Here is a 19,382-nt window from a genome sequence, read left to right as displayed (position 1 = left end):
GAAGGTTTCCATGCTCACAATTTATTCACTTTCTGCTTGCCTTGCTGCAGACTGCACCTAAAGTCATCAGAAAGAAGAAGATAAACATATAAGTTAATGTAGATATAAAGAACATAACAAAACTAATTTATACTTGCTGCACTTCAAAAAATTAAATCTAACCAAGTGTTATTAATCTTACATTAAGATCAAAAAGTCTATTTGGTATTGTTTTTAGTATGAAGAGACTTACCTAGTGTTATCTAAAAAGATAATTTTGTCTTAATTTTAGAAGACTTTGATTTATTTTAAGGAGTCTTATCAAGACATATTTGGTCAATGCACTGGCAGGCAAATGTGCTTGTTTTTAGGTCAAATTTGCTTAGAGAGAGGAGTTTTATCGGAGACTCAGGCTTGCCATCTCCAAAAGTAGAATGTTTTGTCTGTAGAGCCTATATACCAACATTCCTCATGAAGGTGGGATTGAGGCACTGACACATTTTTTTTCTCTCCGCTCACCCATGTCCAAACCCAGCAGGGAGTGTATACTGGATCTGGCAGATATTGTTCTGTCCAATATTTTTTTCCGCTTTCAACACGAGTACTTCATACAAAAGAAGGGAACGGCTAAGTGTGACCACAGACAAAAGTGTATTCTAATTTATATGATCATGTATCCAGGGTTCCTACACATTTTCCATGTCAAAATTCCATACTTTTTCCATACTCAAATTTCCAAACTTCTCGGTAGATTTTTCTGACCGTATTCTCGACATTGCGGCCACATCTGGTTTGGGATAACTCGGTGAAAACAAAAGGTATGGACAACTGAAGTGAACAAAAAAATTACACTTAATATTCGTCCATTTAGCTGGTTAATTTTTAGTTGTATCATAGTTTTATTTTGACGATGGGGACTGACAGTTAAGCTACACAACAGTAGGAATGGTTCATTATGACCCGAGTGAAGTGATTAGTACTGCAAATGCAATAGTCTGGAAACAAAAATATTTCTCCATACTTATCCAAACCTGGAAATTACTAAAAATCAAATTCCATACTTTTCCAGGTTTTCCATACTGCGTAGGAGATTGTAGTTTGCGCACAACTACTCTTCTTTCCTTGATAAGCCTTTTTTGTCCTGCACCTGACCTCAGTAAGTTGGGATGTGCATTCATTCATTTTTAAAAGAACTTCAGACATTACCACAAAGTAATGAAATATGTATGGCAGGGCACCTTTAACATCTAAAGACAGTCATTGTACTTCTCCAGAGTTAATAACAATACAGTGAACCGTTTGAGACGGGAGACCAAAAATAAATAGGTGGTCAATAGTAAAATGACTCATCGACTAAAACAAACTGCCGTCGACCAATTTTCATGGTCGATTACGTCGACTAATCACAGCAGCACTAGGTTTTACTAGTAGTAAAACCATACGATTTACTTATAGTCATAGTCAAGTTTATTTATATACAATTTAAAACAACCTGTGGTTGACCAAAGTGCTAAAAAAAAAAAGATAATAGAAGACAAAATGAATAAAGACACAAAAAAGCACAACAGGAAAATAAAACTAAAATAATATGTACATATATAGCCTATATAATTACATTCCACACTTCATTTAAAAGCCATTGATAGCATATATTCTTTTAACTTGGCTTTAAAAGCACCAATAGTTGGTGTGGATCTAATGTGTAGCGGCAGGTTGTTCCACAACTTGGGCCCAGCTACTGAAAAAGCACAGTCACCTTTATTTTTTAAACGACTCTGAGGTACTGAGAGCAGTAGTTTATCTGAGGACCTCAGAGTTCTGGGAGGGCAGTGAAAGTGTACAAGCTCACTTAGGTATTTGGGAGCTTGTCCATTTAAAGCTAATTGTAATTGAAGGCCCAGCCACAAAACCCACGGTCCGCCACTGCTGAAGTCACTCTAGAGACAGTACAAAGGACTAGAGAAGTCAAAAAGGCTGGCCCAGGAGATCTTTGGGCTTTCAGGAGGGAGCTTCTGACGATATAGAGAGCAGAGAGTCACAGGTGGAGGGGGCAACTATACCTGGCCAATCCCTTCAAGTTGACAAGGTAGGTCTTTGGCCAGAAAAGCACCAGCTACTTGACTGCTAGGGTGCAAAAAAAAAGTCTTAAAAGTTAAAGTTTAGGGTTCTCACCTTTGATAGTGCTGGATGAGGACTTTTCTATAATGCCAGATCTTTGATCAGCTGATGCTGAAGAGTTACTGTCCACTGCTTTCATGATGAGCCTTCGTTTGGTATGAAAAAACACACCATGACTGTCAGGACACTGAGTGAATTGCTTTCCTCCACTTATCTGAGCCTGCAGCAACAGTCCAGATGGTGACTCCACATCATACGACTGGTTCATTGACACATCCAATTTTGGCCCCGCCATTTTCAGTATATTCTTCTCTTGCTCTGACTTGCTGCTGACATCACCCAGTAGTGGCTTCTGGCATTCTCCTATGGCAACTTGAAAAGCATTTTGAGGGATTGCCTGATGTAACTGTAGCAGTTCATGGTCACTTTCTGGTATTGCCTCATATCCTGACACGATAACTGGTTGTTTGAGGAAACTGTGGGTTGTGTGATTAGCGTTTCTATTGACTCTGCTTTTCTTAATTACAACAGGAGAACTATGATCATGGCATGAATAAGTAAATGCCTCTGTGGACTCTTCGGAGTCTGTCTGGGTCTCTGATAAAGAAGATTCCAGGTCTGAGATCAAGGTTTTGAGGCTAGACAGATTAAGTTCCAACTGAGCAATCTGTTGTGTCTGATTGAAGCTTCTACCTAGAGTTATGTCTCTTGTGACCACAGACTTGTTGCCACTGCCCCAACAAACAGAGTCACTCCAACTTAACAGACCCTTGCTTTCATTGTGTAAAGACTTATTTATCTCTTGTTTTCTTGAAGGATTAACTCCATCACCTTTCTTAGAATTAACAGGACTTAAACTGAACTGGGGTACAGGAACATTTTTATACGTCTCTGTTGTGAAGCTAAGCCTTTGCGTTCCTCTGCCTGAAGACTTTTTCCTAAAAAAACAGGAGGATTTTCTGGGGGAACAGCTGAAAGCTGGAGTGAAGTCTTTTTTATTACCAACCAGTTTCAATCTGCTTGACATTTTCATTTTTGCTTTCACATTCTCACACTCAAAGGACCCTTCTACCTGCTCATCATTAATCAAATTAACTTGGAATGACCCATAGCCTCTGGATTCACACAGATTTTCAGATGAAATTATTTGCTGTGTGCAATCAAATTGTCCTTTTTCTGGCTCAGGGGTTGGGACCCTCCCCTGCTCTTGCCTCTTCCTATTGGCTCTCATGTGTTCCCCCCTTCCCATAAAATCTTCCTTTGAGACCTCTTCATTCTCTTTATCAGAAAGACTATCATCATCATCATCATCTGCTGAAGAGACCACATGTAACTCAGTGCTTCTGCTCTGCATAAGTGTCTGTTGCTTCCATGGACCCTCTGATGGACATACTATAGACAGACAACTAGTTTGGTCAGTGTGAGCTTGTTGTGAGCCATCCACATATTCCTCCAAGGTATCTCTATCCATTTGAACATGGTTCATGATACTAGGTCCCTGACTGATTGTGTGAACAGGTTTACCTTCATGAGAAGCCACTATTACAGAAACATCACAGGCAGTCCAGATAAAGGGATAACGGAGATCTTCGACTTCCCAATCATCAGTAAGTCCAGTGGGTGATAGGATTGGAGAGCATGTATATTTCTTAACCTCTTGTTTATTCCCTGAATTTTCAGTGATGTTGCTGATTCTGCTAGTGTTTCCATTTAGACTGACTTCTTGGCCCAATATAAATTCCTTTAATGTTGGAGATGGATTGATCTGAGGGATAAAATAAAAATCCTGGCTTAAAATGTATTGCACCACATATTACACTACATCAAGAGTAACTATTGCATTACAATAAAGCTTATACTGTATTACCTGAACACTGGTGCGAATAGTGTGGCTATTCATCGTCTTCTCACTCATCAAGCATTTTGCTCTGTATCTGCACATCTCTTCTCTTTGCTCCAAACTCAGCTAATGTAATACGAGATGCAACTGATTAAACATTTGGTAAAAAAAAAAATGAGTACAATGTAATTTTCACAGCAGTGTTCATAGTCTTACCAGTGGAGAAAGAATTGCACATCCATAGAAGGTGATTTCCGATCTGCACTTATCGTTAGTTTTGCACAGGTACTTTTGATGTTGCACAGGGGATTTGATGTTGTGTTGTCGAAGTTGGGAAATGTGTCTTTGAATGAACACCTCATAACTCTCCATATTTAGACAGTAAACTCTGCAGGAAAAATGAGTGTACAGCTTACTTGGGCAAGTTCTGGTTAAGGTTTGCCAAACTTAGTAATGAATTACTCACTACTTAAAGGAGCATTTCACCGCTGGGAAGATGAATGTGTATTTAAAAGACATTTATGTAGTAGAAATGTGGAGTCATCATGTTCATCAAGTCCAATGTTATTTGTGGCGGCCCACCACAATAGCAACACTGACCACCACACAATGATTTTCCATGTTGTACCGTGTACATGAATTCCAATACAAATTTCAAGTTTTTGCCTGAAATTGCACTGTGCCTACTTACGAGGGCATTGTCCCCACCTCTTTTGGGGCCTACCATCAAATGTTTGACCTCTATAGAAAGCTGGGAACCTGTAGTCTTTGTAGGAAACAGTCAAAATAACTGTCATGTACTGACACAAAGTTACAGACAGGGCTGTTTCAAGGAATTTGGGGGCCCCAAGCAAAATGGACATGGACATGGACATGGACATGGACATGGAGCCACCCCCCCGCACGCAAAGCCTACAGGAACCACCGCTTAGCCATACAGTTTAAGTTCACCCACAGTTTATATAAATACAAAATTTTGACAGTGCAATACTGCAGTTGCATATATATACTGTGCATTAGTTTTGAACATTTGACAAAACACCACCGTACCATAAAATCCAATATAAATGTAAAAAAGTGCACAATAACTAAATCCAACATACTTAAACACACACACACACTCACATTAACATTTTTCAGTTCTCACAAAGTGAGAAAATAAAACACTGCCATCTTATGCAGAAAAAGGATGCATTGTTCAAACTATAAAGAGTGCAGGTTGTATAGCAATTTAAAAATTCAACATAAATACAAGTACACACACACACACACACACACACATAAGATTAACCTTTCAGGCCATCTTCATCAGTGGAGGTATCCTTAGGAAGAGCCTGAGGGCTGAGAAATTTAAGCAAAGCACCTTGAGGGAGAAAGAAAAGATATGTTAGCATTTCCATATTTTGATATTTAGAAGGGATGCAGCTGCTTTCACAACTACCAATGCTTACTGTAAAAACATCCCAAGCTAATGTTATACATTGACCTAGGCCTACTTGTAGCTTAACATAGCATTTAAGCATTCTGCTGTTTGAGAATTAGACAGACGCACCTGATGCTTTAAAGACAGTAAACAGCTGGCGTGCATGAATACTACTAGACATGAATGTTCCAGTCTGCTTTGATGCACGGAATTTATCGTGTGGTTTTCCTAACCCCCATTTGGTAAATAGATTATCACGGTCGAATAGTTAGTATAGCAAAGAAGCTATGCCACTTTCATCAAAACCTATTACAAAGCTATAGCAATGTTATGTAATTAAATACGATAAACAGTGATTCTGGAACAGATCTGCGTCTTCCTTATCCCGTTAATAAACATATTACAATATGTAACCATATTCCGTCCGTTCGAGAAAAAAAAGTTGCGCTAACTGTTCTAGTTTGTTACAAGCAGCATGGGCCGTCAGGTAGGTAGTTAACATAAACATTTTTTGCTAGGCTAGCCTTCCTGCTGCGACATTACACCATTTGTACAAGACAAGTAGAGCTATTTTATCCAGTGTAATTTATCACTTACCACGATCTTGTTTTTTCTTGTCATTCTCTTCCTTTCTCTTCTGGCCTCCAGACGCATAACTCCGCTTCATTATGACTGCCGAGGTTTTATATTTTCGCGGCAGCAGCAGAGACCACAAACCTGGCTGGCTGGCTGCCGTCAGCAACTACTGAGAGGGGCCCCCTTGAGGGGGATCCCGGTATTGCCGGTAACAGTGTCGTTGCACTTTACTGCATTGACTATCAAAGGGGCGCTCACAGTTTGTCGTTGCATTTTATTTTTAACCAGTCGTTGTCTTGGGGCCCCTGGCCAGCTCGGGGCCTCAAGCAATTGCTTGGTTTGCTTGCCTTCTAGCGACGGGCCTGGTTACAGAGTCTAGAATATATTTTTTTCTTTCTGCCGGATTACAAGCATCTTTGAACTGACCACATTATTTACACAAAATTTAATTGAGACATAGGGTGTGTTCGAAACGGGAGACAGCTGCCTACTGCCTCCCTCCCTACATAGAGAGCTGTCTCACTAGACATGACTTTGGATTAAATGCATCTTTTAAAAATGAGCGTAGCACTCTAGAATCTTTGGTTAACACTACGGTATGACGTTAGCAAAGGCCTGACGTTAAACTAAATTAGCTTACGTAAGCTAGCAGGCTAACGGTATAAATTAGTAGTGGCATAATCAGATAGTAAATTGTTTATTTCTAATCTGTAATCTACAAATCTAAGCAAAATAAGGTCACACAAATGAAATTTTAAACAGATTCAGCAGCCATTACCGATGTCATCCGCCATGTTTGTTTACCTTTCACAGCGGTTTCAGACGTTGCCGCAAGGGATTATGGGTAGGAGGGAGCATGAAGTGTGCATCGATGCTGCCTTCAAAAATGACCGTTATTTGGGAATTCTAAGATATCTTAAAAGGCAGCAGAATTTGTTTTTTCGGTTTCGAACCGCACTTGCTGCCTTGCTCCCCAGTTAGATATCTTAAAAGGCAGCAACTTTACCCGTTTCGAACACATCCATAGTAAGATTAATCTGAGAATGTAAAGCACTATACAGATTGTACATGAAAAAAGTTGTCATTTTTGGATTCCCAAGTGTCAAAACTTTCAAATGGTGTATAACATTACTATGCTACATAGCAACATGATGCATACAATTGATTTCGAATGTTGGGGGGAGGTGGGTAACCGTCCCGCCGGCGGGACACTAAACTGGTTTTAAATTGGATGGAATTTGTTCATTGTAGAGCTATGTACATCTTTGCGCAGCCTCTCCTTGTCTCTCAACAAACCTACATGCACGTTTAAAGAAAACATTAACAATCCTGCAATTGTTGGCATAAAAGTCGACCGGGGGGGGGGGGTAAGATTGTCTTGGTAGTGTATTGTCACTTGAAGACGTTTGTGAGGGAACCCAGTTAAAAAGGCTGCTGATGCGTGGATGCAATTCATAACATTTTTGACAAACGAAATTGACAAGCAACTGTAAGTAAGCATGCTAAACTCGACATCCAAACAGTATTCTAACGTTAGCTTTGAGATACTGCTTGATTGCATAACTTAACGTAGTTTAGTCTCCTCAATGTATGTTGTGGTGACACTTAGCAGAGTTAACTTGAATGCAGCAGTTTTGAACAAATTTGTGCAGCATGGTCACGATGCTAAGCGTATTTAATAGCAATTTAGCCCGCCGTCTTCTATGCAATGCTTCTATGTGACAATAACAATCCTTCAACATCGTTAATGTTTTGTTAAATGCACATGCAGAGGATGGGCAGCGCCGCGCGCTCGTTACGAGAGAGAGCGGGGCAAGGAAAGGCTGCGTGCGTAAAAAGTGCAGCTCAATGAAAGTATTTTATCTTATCTTTAATTTAAATAGTACAACATAGAACATTAATCTGTGGCGGCCGGTTTTGATTTTGTGGCGCCCCGCCACAAATTAGTCAACGAATGGGAAACACTGGCTTAAATCTGCATCATAACCACGCTGCGCTAATTTGTTAAAACCGGTTGCATTCAAGTTAATTCTGCAAACTTACCACCACAAATAGAATTCACTTCTGTGGGAAACACTGAAGTCAGTACCTTCTTAACCGAGAAAAAGGCAAAAATGTATTTGGGTTTATGTGGATGAAAGCCAACAACTCCCAGAATTCCCTGCCTTTCACGGCTCTTCACTGCTCTACCAAGCCACTCCCCCAGGAAGTAGCCAAGGCATAAGCTATGAGTACACAGAGGGACTCATTAATGTAACATTTTGGCATTAATAAGGATTTTAAAATTAAAATGATCATTGTTTTATGTCGCACTTAATCTTGTGGCCATACATCGAAGGTCCTGCTCTTCATATGGAAGTTTTCAAAAATCGCTATTTTGCAAACGTTACCAGCACATCACTAAGCTAGCCTACTTGTTTGCACAACAATCACGCATTTTACATATTTCCATGTCAGATTTGACAGCATAGGCTAGCATATCCGACATTTAAAGGTGCTCTAAGCGATGCCACGCGTTTTTAGGCTAAAACATTTTATGTCACTTACTGCAAACATCACCTAACCAACCGCTAGCTGTCTGTGTCCTGAATACACAGTAAAAAAACGTGTGGACAGCCCAGGCTCCAAAAACGGCAACAAAAACAACCTGGGCAAACCTAGCTCATAACAACATAACAAACTGTTCCAGCAAATCACAGAAGAGATGCACGTTTAGGAGAGTTTCAATTGCACGGGAGCGGCACGTGAGGAAGTAGCGAGCTAGCTCTCTTTTGTTTGAAAGTCAACAGAAGTGACGTTACCCAATGCTTAGAGCACCTTTAACTCACGTCCAGCAGCAGCAAAATGTGCTACTAATTGTGTTAGTTGTGCGATATTCCCCCGCTCCAGGGAGAAAGTGATCCCCGGTCGCCCCATCTCCTTCCCCTTCTCATCTTGTGTGTGCGTGAGACCTCAGCACAGACGTCTGCAAAGTAGGCATATACAGGGTAGCCTACCCACTCCCCATACAGTGATATGATTGACTTGATGAGCGATAGAAAACCGATTAATGCAAATGAAAGCTTAAAAAAAAAAAAAAAAAAAAAATAAATAAATAAATAAAAAAATAAATAAAAAAATCGACATCTTTGTTGTTTTTTTGCGAATGATCGTGCCGCCTTTGTCGGCTGATAGGCTACTGCCCGTAAGAAAAACTGACCCTGATTTAGGATCTTGTAAAATATCGAAGCTGTTGGACGTCTACATAGGTTAAACTCGGGCTGGGCAATATGGCTGAAAAGTCTATCACGATATAAGTGTTTCATCAGTCTTGGCTATATCGATAATTATTTGAAATAAGGACCAGGTGAAAAACGTTCAATTTAAACACTTTTATTTTAAACCTTAACCTTCCTCTGATTTGAATCATCTCAGTTATCAATCAAAGTAAACAGGGAAAAGAAATGTCAACACAACCATGAAAAACACTCAAATAAATAAATGTAGGCCTACACATAAGCCTGAATGAAAATTTAAATTACAATGAACACTGAATAATTAGGCTCTCTTCATATTGCAGTGTTTCCCCGCAAGAAATGTGTTAGTTAAAGCTGCAGTTGGCAAGTCTGACAGATTGAGGGGACTTAGCCAACATTTTGAATGTTTACAACTCTCATGCCCCTCCCCCACTACCACCGAGCACCCTCTCATCGAGTTTGTGCTCGTCAGTGCGCACTAGACTGCACCAGACTGTGATTGACAGTCAGATCTCACACAGCCCTGCTGTGATTGGACCAGAAGAACCGGGAGCTGTAGATTTTTGCAAAACAAATAACAGGCTCTAAGTGCAGGTAGAAGTGCGGGTTTTTTTTCTAAAACTGGCTGATTTATGTTGTTCTGTCGGAGCATAGTGTCGGTTGGCATGTAACAGAACATGAACTGGCAGCAACAGCTAGAGGCCTCAGTTAATGGTATTAGGTCAAATTTGATGGTGATATATACACTGAAGAATAAAAGAGTCAGCCCTTCAGATGATCAGTTTTAGACAGAACTTATGTTACGGCTCCTACACACAGCTGCGTGCGTTGCGTTGCTGGAGACGCATCCCATTCACTTTACATGGGCTCACGTCATCCGTTGCCGAACTGAATTGTGGGTCCGTTGCGTCGCGTTTCTCCAGTAGCTCGCGTTGAGAAGTTCAGCTGGTGCTGCACCGACAGACGGCACCGGCCAATCAAGCCAATCAACGGACGGCACCAACCAATCAAATTACAGTTATACTTCAAGTCATTTGCATAGCTACCGTCGGGAACACCCACTGGCATGCGTTGACGGAACGCAACTGTGTGTAGGAGCCGTTAGAATCTTATTTTTCACACAGCACAGCTCAGGTCTAAAAAGAGAGGTCTAACAGCACAGCTATGTTTCACAGATGTTACAGCACAGGAATGATTCAAAGGTATGAATGGTTGACAATATGATTTACAGGTATACATGTTCCATATAGTTAGTGAGTATAGTCCTCACACAACAATATAGTTCTCAGAATGTCTCAGTGTAGATCTCAGATAAGTCTCAGTATGGTTAAATGGTATGTGCGCAGATATGGTTACATGTTTGTAAGAATGTATGTTAGTATGTTGCTAGCAACATTGTCAGAGATGTATGGTTGACAGGTGTACACACAGACAGGCACACACGTAATGTCATACATGGTCATCACCACTGGTCATACGTCATAATGCTAAAAGTTGCCGCCATGGTGGTCAATGTTAACTCTATGAGAATTTCTTGCTCTTTTATCATAAATATCTAATAAAGTATAAAGTTCACAAATGTGAAAAAACATAGAACAAATCTCCGTTACAATACCTTTGTAGGAGTGGTCGAATGACGTCGAACGGTTCAGTGGTTTTAGAGCCTTTGAACGTCAAATTTGGTCGGAAGAAGAATAATAATAACTAGAAAAGCATTTCCTGAAGGAAATACAGTGCATGAAAATGCAAAAATATGATGTAAAATATCATACAGAGTATAAACAAACTATATTGGTTGCTAGGTAGATGAGGTTTAATATAGTTGGAATGACTGAACAGTTAAATATGTGGATAGTTTATATAGTTAAATGATTTACTTGGTAGATAAGGTTTAATATAGTTGGAATGATTGAACGGTTAAATAGGTGGATAATTTAAATGGTTAAATTATTTAGGTAGATAATTGACGATAACTGACAGTTGGAATGGCTCTAATGTTTGCTAGCAGTTATGCTAATAATAATAATTTTAACCAAGTTACTTAACTTAGCTAATGTTTTCATTTTTAGTAATTATGCTAACTAACATGTTAGCAATGCTAACATGTTAACTATGTTAACCATGTGACTTAGCTAACCTAGCTAATCATTTTTAATAGGTATTCTAACTATGCTAACATGTTAAGTATGCTAACCATGTGACTTAGCTAATCATTTTTATCAGTTTTGCTAACTATGCTAACTAACATGCTAACTATGCTAACCATATTACTTAGCTAACTTAGCCAATCATTTTTAACAGTTTTGCTAAAAATGCTAACTAGCATGCTAACATACTAGCATGCTAACCATGTTACTTAGCTAACTTAGTTAATCATTTTTAACAGTTATGCTAACTAGCATGTTAATATATTAACATGCTAACTATGCTAACCATGTTACTTAGCTAACTTCGCTAATCATTTTTAACAGTTTTGCTAAAAATTTTAATTAGCATGCTAACATGCTAACTATGTTACTTAGCTAATCATTTTTAGCCGTTTTGTTAAAAATGCTAACAATGTTAGCAATGTTATCATGCTAACTATGCTAACCATGCTAACTAGCTACAGTGGGTAGGAGTCATAGTTGATGACAAGTAACAGTTACAATGGCTGAACAGTTAAAAAGTTCAGTAGTTTAAAGGGTTAAATTGTTTAACAGTGAAATATTGTAGTGAGGACTTTTATTTTGAAACCGTTTTTGGCAGAGGAAGCAGTTGAACAGGATGTGTAGTCTTAACCCTCTAGGCGCCACGGTCGAGTTTACTCGACAAGATGCGGTACTGAATAAAACAGCCGATTTAGTCAAATAGGGTGTCATATTTCGTTCGACCTCCACTCCACTAGATAGCAGACAAGTCATACGTCATCCCCGAGTCGAAAAAACGACATGCTTTAAACAAAACTTTCTAGCTACAGCGCATTGAATCAGTGCGTGAAATACCTGAGCTAGTGTGCGTGTGAGCCACTTTGTCAGAGCGATATTGTCAACGTCAGCGAGTATTTGCATTAGATTATCGTCTAATGGCATCAAAAAAGTTTACCTGAAATGAAGTGTTGGGTCTTCTATTCGCGGACCCTGATTCTGAAGGGGAATATCTGCCTTCAGAAAATGACGGTGATTCGTTTAGTGAGGCTTCAGATGCGTCCCTGCCTTGCAATGATGCAGCTGGACAAAGTGAGAGTTTACTCCATAGTTTAGCTTACACCAAGCACAAACGTTGAATCGTTTGCCCAATGTCACTGGTGGGAATAATGTTTCACGGGTTCGGAGTGTTCATCAGGAAGTTAGCAGGGTGTTAGTGGTGTGGCGAACGAGGCTGGAGGTAGCCTAATATCCATAGCGCTAGCTTCTGTCTTCTGAACGTGTGCCTCTCCACAATCGCGGCGACAGTAACGTGGTGGAGCCTTTGTCTAATGCCACTGGGTATGTTAGACGAGGTCGAAGTGCTCATAGGACAGTTAGGGGGGAACGTAGAGGCAGTGTGGGGAGTCGCAATGAGAATGACAGTAGGCCTAGTCCGAGCTGCACAAATTCTCTCCACTCGACGCGAGCGCGAGGCAGATGGATAGGATATGGATAGTCATTATCTCTACAGCAAAAGGCCTGCTACATAAAAAAAAAAAAAAAAAAAAATTGTCAGCCATTTATTAGTAATGATTTACACTGTTGATTATCGATTTCCCTGACCATTTAGGACATGTGTTCTTTTTTGTGTGTTCATGTCCTTGTGATGTGTGTGTCTTTGTAAGCTAAGAAAAAAACAAAACAAAAAAAAACATCAACAAAAACAACAAAAAGAAAACAAATACTAACATTGTCTCTTGTCTTGTCTCGTCATCTCACTCCTGATCTGTGCCTTGCCATGGCAAATGAGCTTTTGAACTAAACAGGTCTTGTCTACTTGTGTTTGTGTGTCATCTGAATAATATATATGTGCCCCATACATGGAATCAGAGTGCCTACTGTATGTAGTAAATGGAAAATCTCTACAGCAAAAGGCCAGCCTACCGCTACATGTATTTGGTTTGTTTCTGCCATTTATTAGTAATGATTTATACAGTTTGTTTACTACTTACTATTTACCTGAGCATTCAGTATTGTCCAATATAGCATACAGAAGGTGAGGGACATTTTGGGGGAAAAGAAGTGGTGCATTTTATCATTCAAACATGCAACTTTTCATGAAAATTCTATAATCCAAGATGGCCGCCACCATATGACGTCATAATATGCAAATTAGATATAAACATTTAATCTCTACATACACTTTGGGTCATCCTTAATATTTCTCTAATTTACAGAAAGTCTCTATCTCTCATCACTTTTAAGATATAGCCTTTTGAAATGAAGATGTCAAAATCGAACGTTTCGAAAAAAAAACCTCTGGCGCCTAAAGGGTTAAGGGGTAGGGCCAGTTTGTATGCTTAAAGCCTGAGACTGGTAGTTGATCCAGGTGGCCTGAACACCTGCCATAGGATTCTAATTGATGTGATGTCATAAAGGCCCAATGTTAAGTCAATGGGGAAATTTTGAGTAGTTTTTAATTAATAGTTTAAAAAGTATAAAAGTTATAAAGCTGAAAAATACATAGCACTCTTGTCCTAAGTAAGACCTACGTAACATAGTTTGAATGAAGTTTCTACGTTAAACGGTTGAAGCTGCATTAAATGCGTTAGAAGAAGAAGAATAAGAAGAAGAAGCCTAGGAAGAACAGCACAGTGCATTTTCATGCACTGTAATAATAAAATGCCTTGGAATAACATACAGTGCATTTTCATGCACTGTAATAATAATAATAATAATAATAATAATAAGAAGAAGAAGAAGAAGAAGCCTAGGAAGATCAGTACAGTGCATTTTCATGCATTCTTATTTCATGCACTGTAATAATATTAAGAAGAACAGCGATAATAGTCCATTGCATTTACATGATTCTTCGGCTATCAGTTGTGGAAAAGACATAACGAGAAAGACTACATGTCGCCTGTGACGTGAGCTCATCGCTAACATTAGCTGAGATGCTAGTTTTCGTAACGGCAGTAATAAACACACATGGTAACAAAAATATTTGAAACATGTCTAGCTTCACTCAACACATTAACACTATGATACAGTGTGATTGTAAAGTTGTATGGTTCACTGTGTTCAAAGTCGATCTTAATAACCCTCTACACCTCGACCAACTGATGGTTGTTATAGAGCTGGTAAGTCCCGCCCTTTCCACTGGACCTCTAGATTGAAAAATCGTCAATGCAAGTGAATGTGAGAAAATAATTATTTTCTGGTCCCGTTTAATTTGTGCCATGAATGTGAACATATGTTGTCTGTGAATTTTTAATATAAATTTTCGTGTAAAGAATGCTACAATTGAGCGGGTAGAAGTTTGATGCGGTTAAACTTTGTGTGAGAGCACTTTGTGGACTACAACTTTCCGCTAGACGACAGATCACTAGTTTCCCATAACAACCATCAGTTGGTCGAGATGTAGAGGGTTATTAAGATCGACTTTGAACACAGTGAACCATACAACTTTACAATCACACTGTATCGTAGTGTTAATGTGTTGAGTGAAGCTAGACATGTTTCAAATATTTTTGTTACCATGTGTGTTTATTCCTGCCGTTACAAAAACTAGCATCTCAGTTAATGTTAGCGATTAGAGCTAGCTCACGTCACAGGCGACATGTAGTCTTTCTCATTATGTCTTTTCCACAACTGATAGCCGAAGAATCATATAATATACTGTCAAACTCATAACATGAAAAATTATATTAAAAATTCACAGACGACATATGTTCACATTCATGGCACAAATCAAACAGGACCAGAAAATAATTATTTTCTCACATTCACTTGCATTGACGATTTTTCAATCTAGAGGTCCAGCGGAAAGGGCGGGACTTACCAGCTCTATAGGAAACTAGTGATCTGTCGTCTAGCGGAAAGTTAGTCCACAAAGTGCTCTCACACAAAGTTTAACCGCATCAAACTTCTACCCGTAGCATTCTTTACACGAAAATTTATATTAAAAATTCACAGGCAACATATGTTCACATTCATGGCAAAATTCAAACGGGACAAGAAAATAATTATTTTATCACATTCACTTGCATTAACAATTTTTCAATCTAGAGGTCCAGCGGGGATAGCGGAAAGGGCGGGACTTACCAGCTCTGGTAGTGTCACTGGCAATGTGAGTCGGTACATTTGAGTTGTGCACAAAGATTGTTAAAGCGGAGCAAGATGTTTCATCAGGAGCCACTTCCGGGAACCCGGATCGCACGAGGGGGGGGGGTCAAAATCCCCCTTTATGCAGAGCAGAGGCAGCGACTGCTCCATTGAAGTCTATGGGCATAGCTCAGAATTTCACCACATATGCTAAGGTCTTGGTTCTATAGAGTTAGGAATGTGAATTTCGGGCACGTTTTCATGATCCTCAAACCCTTCTGAACATTTCAGGTACATTTTTAGCATTTTTGAGCATTCCAGTCTGGAGAAAATCAACCTTATATCAGGTGTGCGCCGGTTATTTATGCAGCTGTTGTTGGCCGGTTGCAACGTACGCTCGTCAATACGTCATCAACACGCCTCTTTATGCAGACAGGATTCGATCCCCATTTCGCGCCCGTAGACATGAACTACGACGAAGTATCTTGCTCCGCCTCAACAATCTTTGTTGTGCATGCACAAACACTTAAGCTTCATATTGTCTACGATCACATTTTTAATTTTGGAAAATTAAAAAGTAAGAGCATGTGTGTTAGCTCTTACTAAAATGTGACCGAAATACGACCGATTATCTCAAATACGGTCGACTCACATTGGCAGCAATGCTACCACGGAAGATGCATCTTAGTTAACGTTAGTAGCCTAACTATGCTTTTGGGAAACGGACCCCTCAAAAAGTTAACGTCAGTTTCTAACACGAGAGAAGAAAATGGCGTTGTACATATAAAAGTTTAGTTAGCTGCTACCAATGTTATCTTTGCATTTAAATAATTAGGAGAGGAGTACATGGGATTTACTGATCCATGTAACCGATTGTTAAACTAAAGTATGAGGCTACTTACCAAATTCGGAGTTTCTCCGTTTTAGTTAAGTCAGAGCCGTTGACAGTTGGGTTCCACCGCTTTGACCAAATAATGTCTAATAAGGGGATAAGAACCATAGACTTATGTCTATGGGGAGAACAGGGAATGTCTTCCACTCACAGGAGACACCAGAGAATGTCTAATAAGGGGAGAACTGCCACTCTCGGGAAGCTTCCGGTTTCTGAACTGGTTGCAGTTCCAATTCTGGTTCCACATGAGGGCGCTCACGAATAAGTGCAGAATGAATGGAGGCCTATGGAGCTGTACCCCTCAAATCCACTTTTCTCGGGATGTAATTTTTTGGCCAGAAATTTGAATGTTGCATGCGAAAGAGAGGACAGAGAAAATACACACCGCTGAGTATTATATTTTTTGAGTCACTTATTTGTTCTAAAAAGCCTTTCAAATGTGTCAATGACGTCATTCATTAGCAGAAAGCTAGTGAGTTGTGGGCAACAACGACCCAACCTGTAAGAAATCGAAAGGACGTAAGTACTCGTTCATTCAACTTTTGACCTATAATCCATATTGATCTTGCAGAAACCACAATCCAATCTTCGATTTTTCAAGGACAACCAGGTTAAAGAGACACATTTAGCCGTCTAGCTCCATAGTCCCCCATTGTTTTTGCACTTATTCGGGATCGCCCCTAGCGGAACTGCAGCAGATTGCAGGTATAATGGAGTTAATAGGGAGTGATCCGGCTCTCCGTAAACGGGCTCTGGAGACCATAGACATAATATACATAGACGCCGCATCGACCGCTGCTCCCTACTAGCGCTGACGAGATTTGGAGCCGCCATCTTGGACCGGTCATCCACTCCACTCAGTGTAATCTGTTTGGCCGGTGCAATGAGCTGTCAGCACACTTAATTAATCATATCTCACTGAATACCGAACAGATTTTCACGCGGTTTTTTTTGCTGCAAAGGTCATACATGTAGCTATGATACAGGCCACATTGTTCGAAAATACAAAATACAACCAATAGTACGGTAATGTTAAATCTTACTTGTGAAAAGTAAATCCCCCCGAGTATGGTCCGCCGATTTGAGCAGGAACATGCTGCACAGTGCTGTCATCTTGTGTTTTCTGCTGCAACGCAATGAGGAGTATGACAGGTCCAAGATGGCCGCATTTCTTGTTTCCAGCAGCCAATGCGGCGTCTATGTATATTATGTCTATGCTGGAGACACTCTCGGGACAACTTCCACTCACGGAAAACTTCCGGTTTCTGAACTGGTTGCAGTTCCGAGATACATCCGGCACGAACATTCTATTTTCGCTAGGTTCACGGTGCTACTGGTTGCAGTTCTTCTTCTGGTTCCACGTGTGGGCGCTCGTGCACGAGTGCAGAATGAATGGAGGTCTATGGAGCTGTAGCCCTATCTTGGGATATAATTTTTTGTCCAGAAATGTGAATGTTGCATTCGAAAGGCAGCTACATCCAGCTTATATTTGAATAGATGGCTACAATAGATTTAATACATATATAGTACAAGAATGTATATACAGTATGCAAGTATATGTGAAACCCAGCAATGTAACATATATGTGGATATCTTACATGAACGTGTATGGTGAATATTAAATTAACTTATTTCAGGGGAGGACTGGGACCAAAAATCAGCCCTGGCCCAAGCGGCCCTCAAATCGGTCGGGCACACCTAATCAAATAGAAAATCTTTGCATTACCCTTAAATATACATATATTTTCAACTGTCATGGAGTACTGAATGTGATGTAGGCCTCATGGGCTATCACTCTGACTGATCAGAGGTAGCCATGGAGCACATGATCTCCATCAAGTAGGCTATACAAGCAATTATGAAAGAAGAGTTTCTGCTTGAATTCAAAGTATCATTTCAAATTATTCAATAGGCTACATTAAACTATTCAATGCTTAATTGACAGCAGCACCAAAAAAATACTGAAGCCTACAGTAGCCTATGTGTAAAGAGCTAAATTACCTAGATTGTCATAGACATTAACAGAGACGGATAGAGTACAGAGCTTCATTACCTGAGTAAAAGTACAGATACACTTTGCTAAATTTTACTCAAGTACAAGTAAAAGTACAACAGTCAGATATCTACTTAAGTAAAAGTACTGAAGTACTTGTTTTTAAAAGTACTTGAGTATCAAGAGTACAGGAGTAGCCTACATTTTCTAAATATTGCATTATTACTGCCAGTCTGCCACAGTGCTTACATTTACAGTATGTACATAAATGTCCTACATGGAGTTATGAAAAATGTTAATGTTAATACCTTGGAGAATGTAAAAGGAATTGAAAGTAAAATCAATCTCAAATTCTAAAACATGTGTTTAAAATACGTATTTCAAATACAAAATACTATTTTAAATACTGTTCAGAAAATTGAAATAGTCTGGCGAGGTGGGGCCACAGGTTGGCACATTCCCGGGATGGACCCGCTGCGTCTTCATCCATTGTTTCGTCCATGGTTTCGTCTCTTATCTAAATCTGACCATGGAGTTGACTTTGGCGGAAAGCTGAAGGTGATTACTGATAGGCTGTCCCAATCAGTGGTGCCTGCAACGGGTAAGGGGTACGGTTATGGATAGAAATGTAGTGGAGTAAAGAGTACAATATTTGCCTCTCAAATGTAAAGTCATGAGTACCCCCCAAAAATGATACTCAAGTAAAGTATAGATCCCTCAAAATTGTACTCAAGTAGGCTACTGTACTCAAGTATATTTACTCCGTTACTGTCCGGCTCTGGACATAAATATAATTTATACCAGTTATCACCGTAGGACAACTTAAACAACACGAAATAAACAGGGAAATAATAATTGCTGGAAATATTTTATTCCTGTAGGCTATACTATACATTGCTGGTACATTTTGGAACAGTATAGCCTACATGAATTAACTATCTTTAATGTCTTCCAGTAGCCTATAGGTTATATATATGCTAGCTTAGTTGGCTTGTGCATGAATATGACTTGACGTTTTGTAGCCTACATTTCCGTCAGTCTACGTTTTGGCCCATATTTACCTTGATAACCATTCCAAGATAGAACCCTTTCGACGGCCTACTTTGATAGACC

At 39.6% G+C, this 19,382-nt stretch overlaps 1 protein-coding gene across 1 annotated transcript; it reads right to left on the bottom strand.

Annotated features, from left to right (window-relative positions):
- si:ch73-100l22.3 lies at nucleotides 1–16,436 on the bottom strand. Its single transcript, XM_042056168.1, has 5 exons — nucleotides 16,287–16,436; nucleotides 4,154–4,325; nucleotides 3,965–4,063; nucleotides 2,152–3,862; nucleotides 1–57 (listed from the first exon to the last, which is right to left on the bottom strand). Exons 2-5 carry the CDS (start codon nucleotides 4,307–4,309, stop codon nucleotides 26–28), a joined length of 1,998 nt encoding a protein of 665 aa, XP_041912102.1. The 5' UTR covers nucleotides 4,310–4,325; nucleotides 16,287–16,436; the 3' UTR covers nucleotides 1–25.
- Between the last annotated feature and the right edge of the window lie 2,946 nt (nucleotides 16,437–19,382).

Source organism: Alosa sapidissima, chromosome 12, assembly GCF_018492685.1.
Source record: "Alosa sapidissima isolate fAloSap1 chromosome 12, fAloSap1.pri, whole genome shotgun sequence".
Lineage (NCBI taxonomy): Eukaryota > Metazoa > Chordata > Actinopteri > Clupeiformes > Clupeidae > Alosa > Alosa sapidissima.
This window is presented reverse-complemented; position numbering and strand designations above follow the sequence as displayed.

Coding starts and splice junctions, on each gene's coding strand:
- si:ch73-100l22.3 (XM_042056168.1), bottom strand. CDS start 4,309: ATGGAGAGTTATGAGGTGTTCATTCAAAGACACATTTCCCAACTTCGA. Junction 4,064..4,153: donor GTGCAATTCTTTCTCCACTG/GTAAGACTATGA, acceptor GTATTACATTAG/CTGAGTTTGGAGCAAAGAGA. Junction 3,863..3,964: donor CTATTCGCACCAGTGTTCAG/GTAATACAGTAT, acceptor TTTATCCCTCAG/ATCAATCCATCTCCAACATT.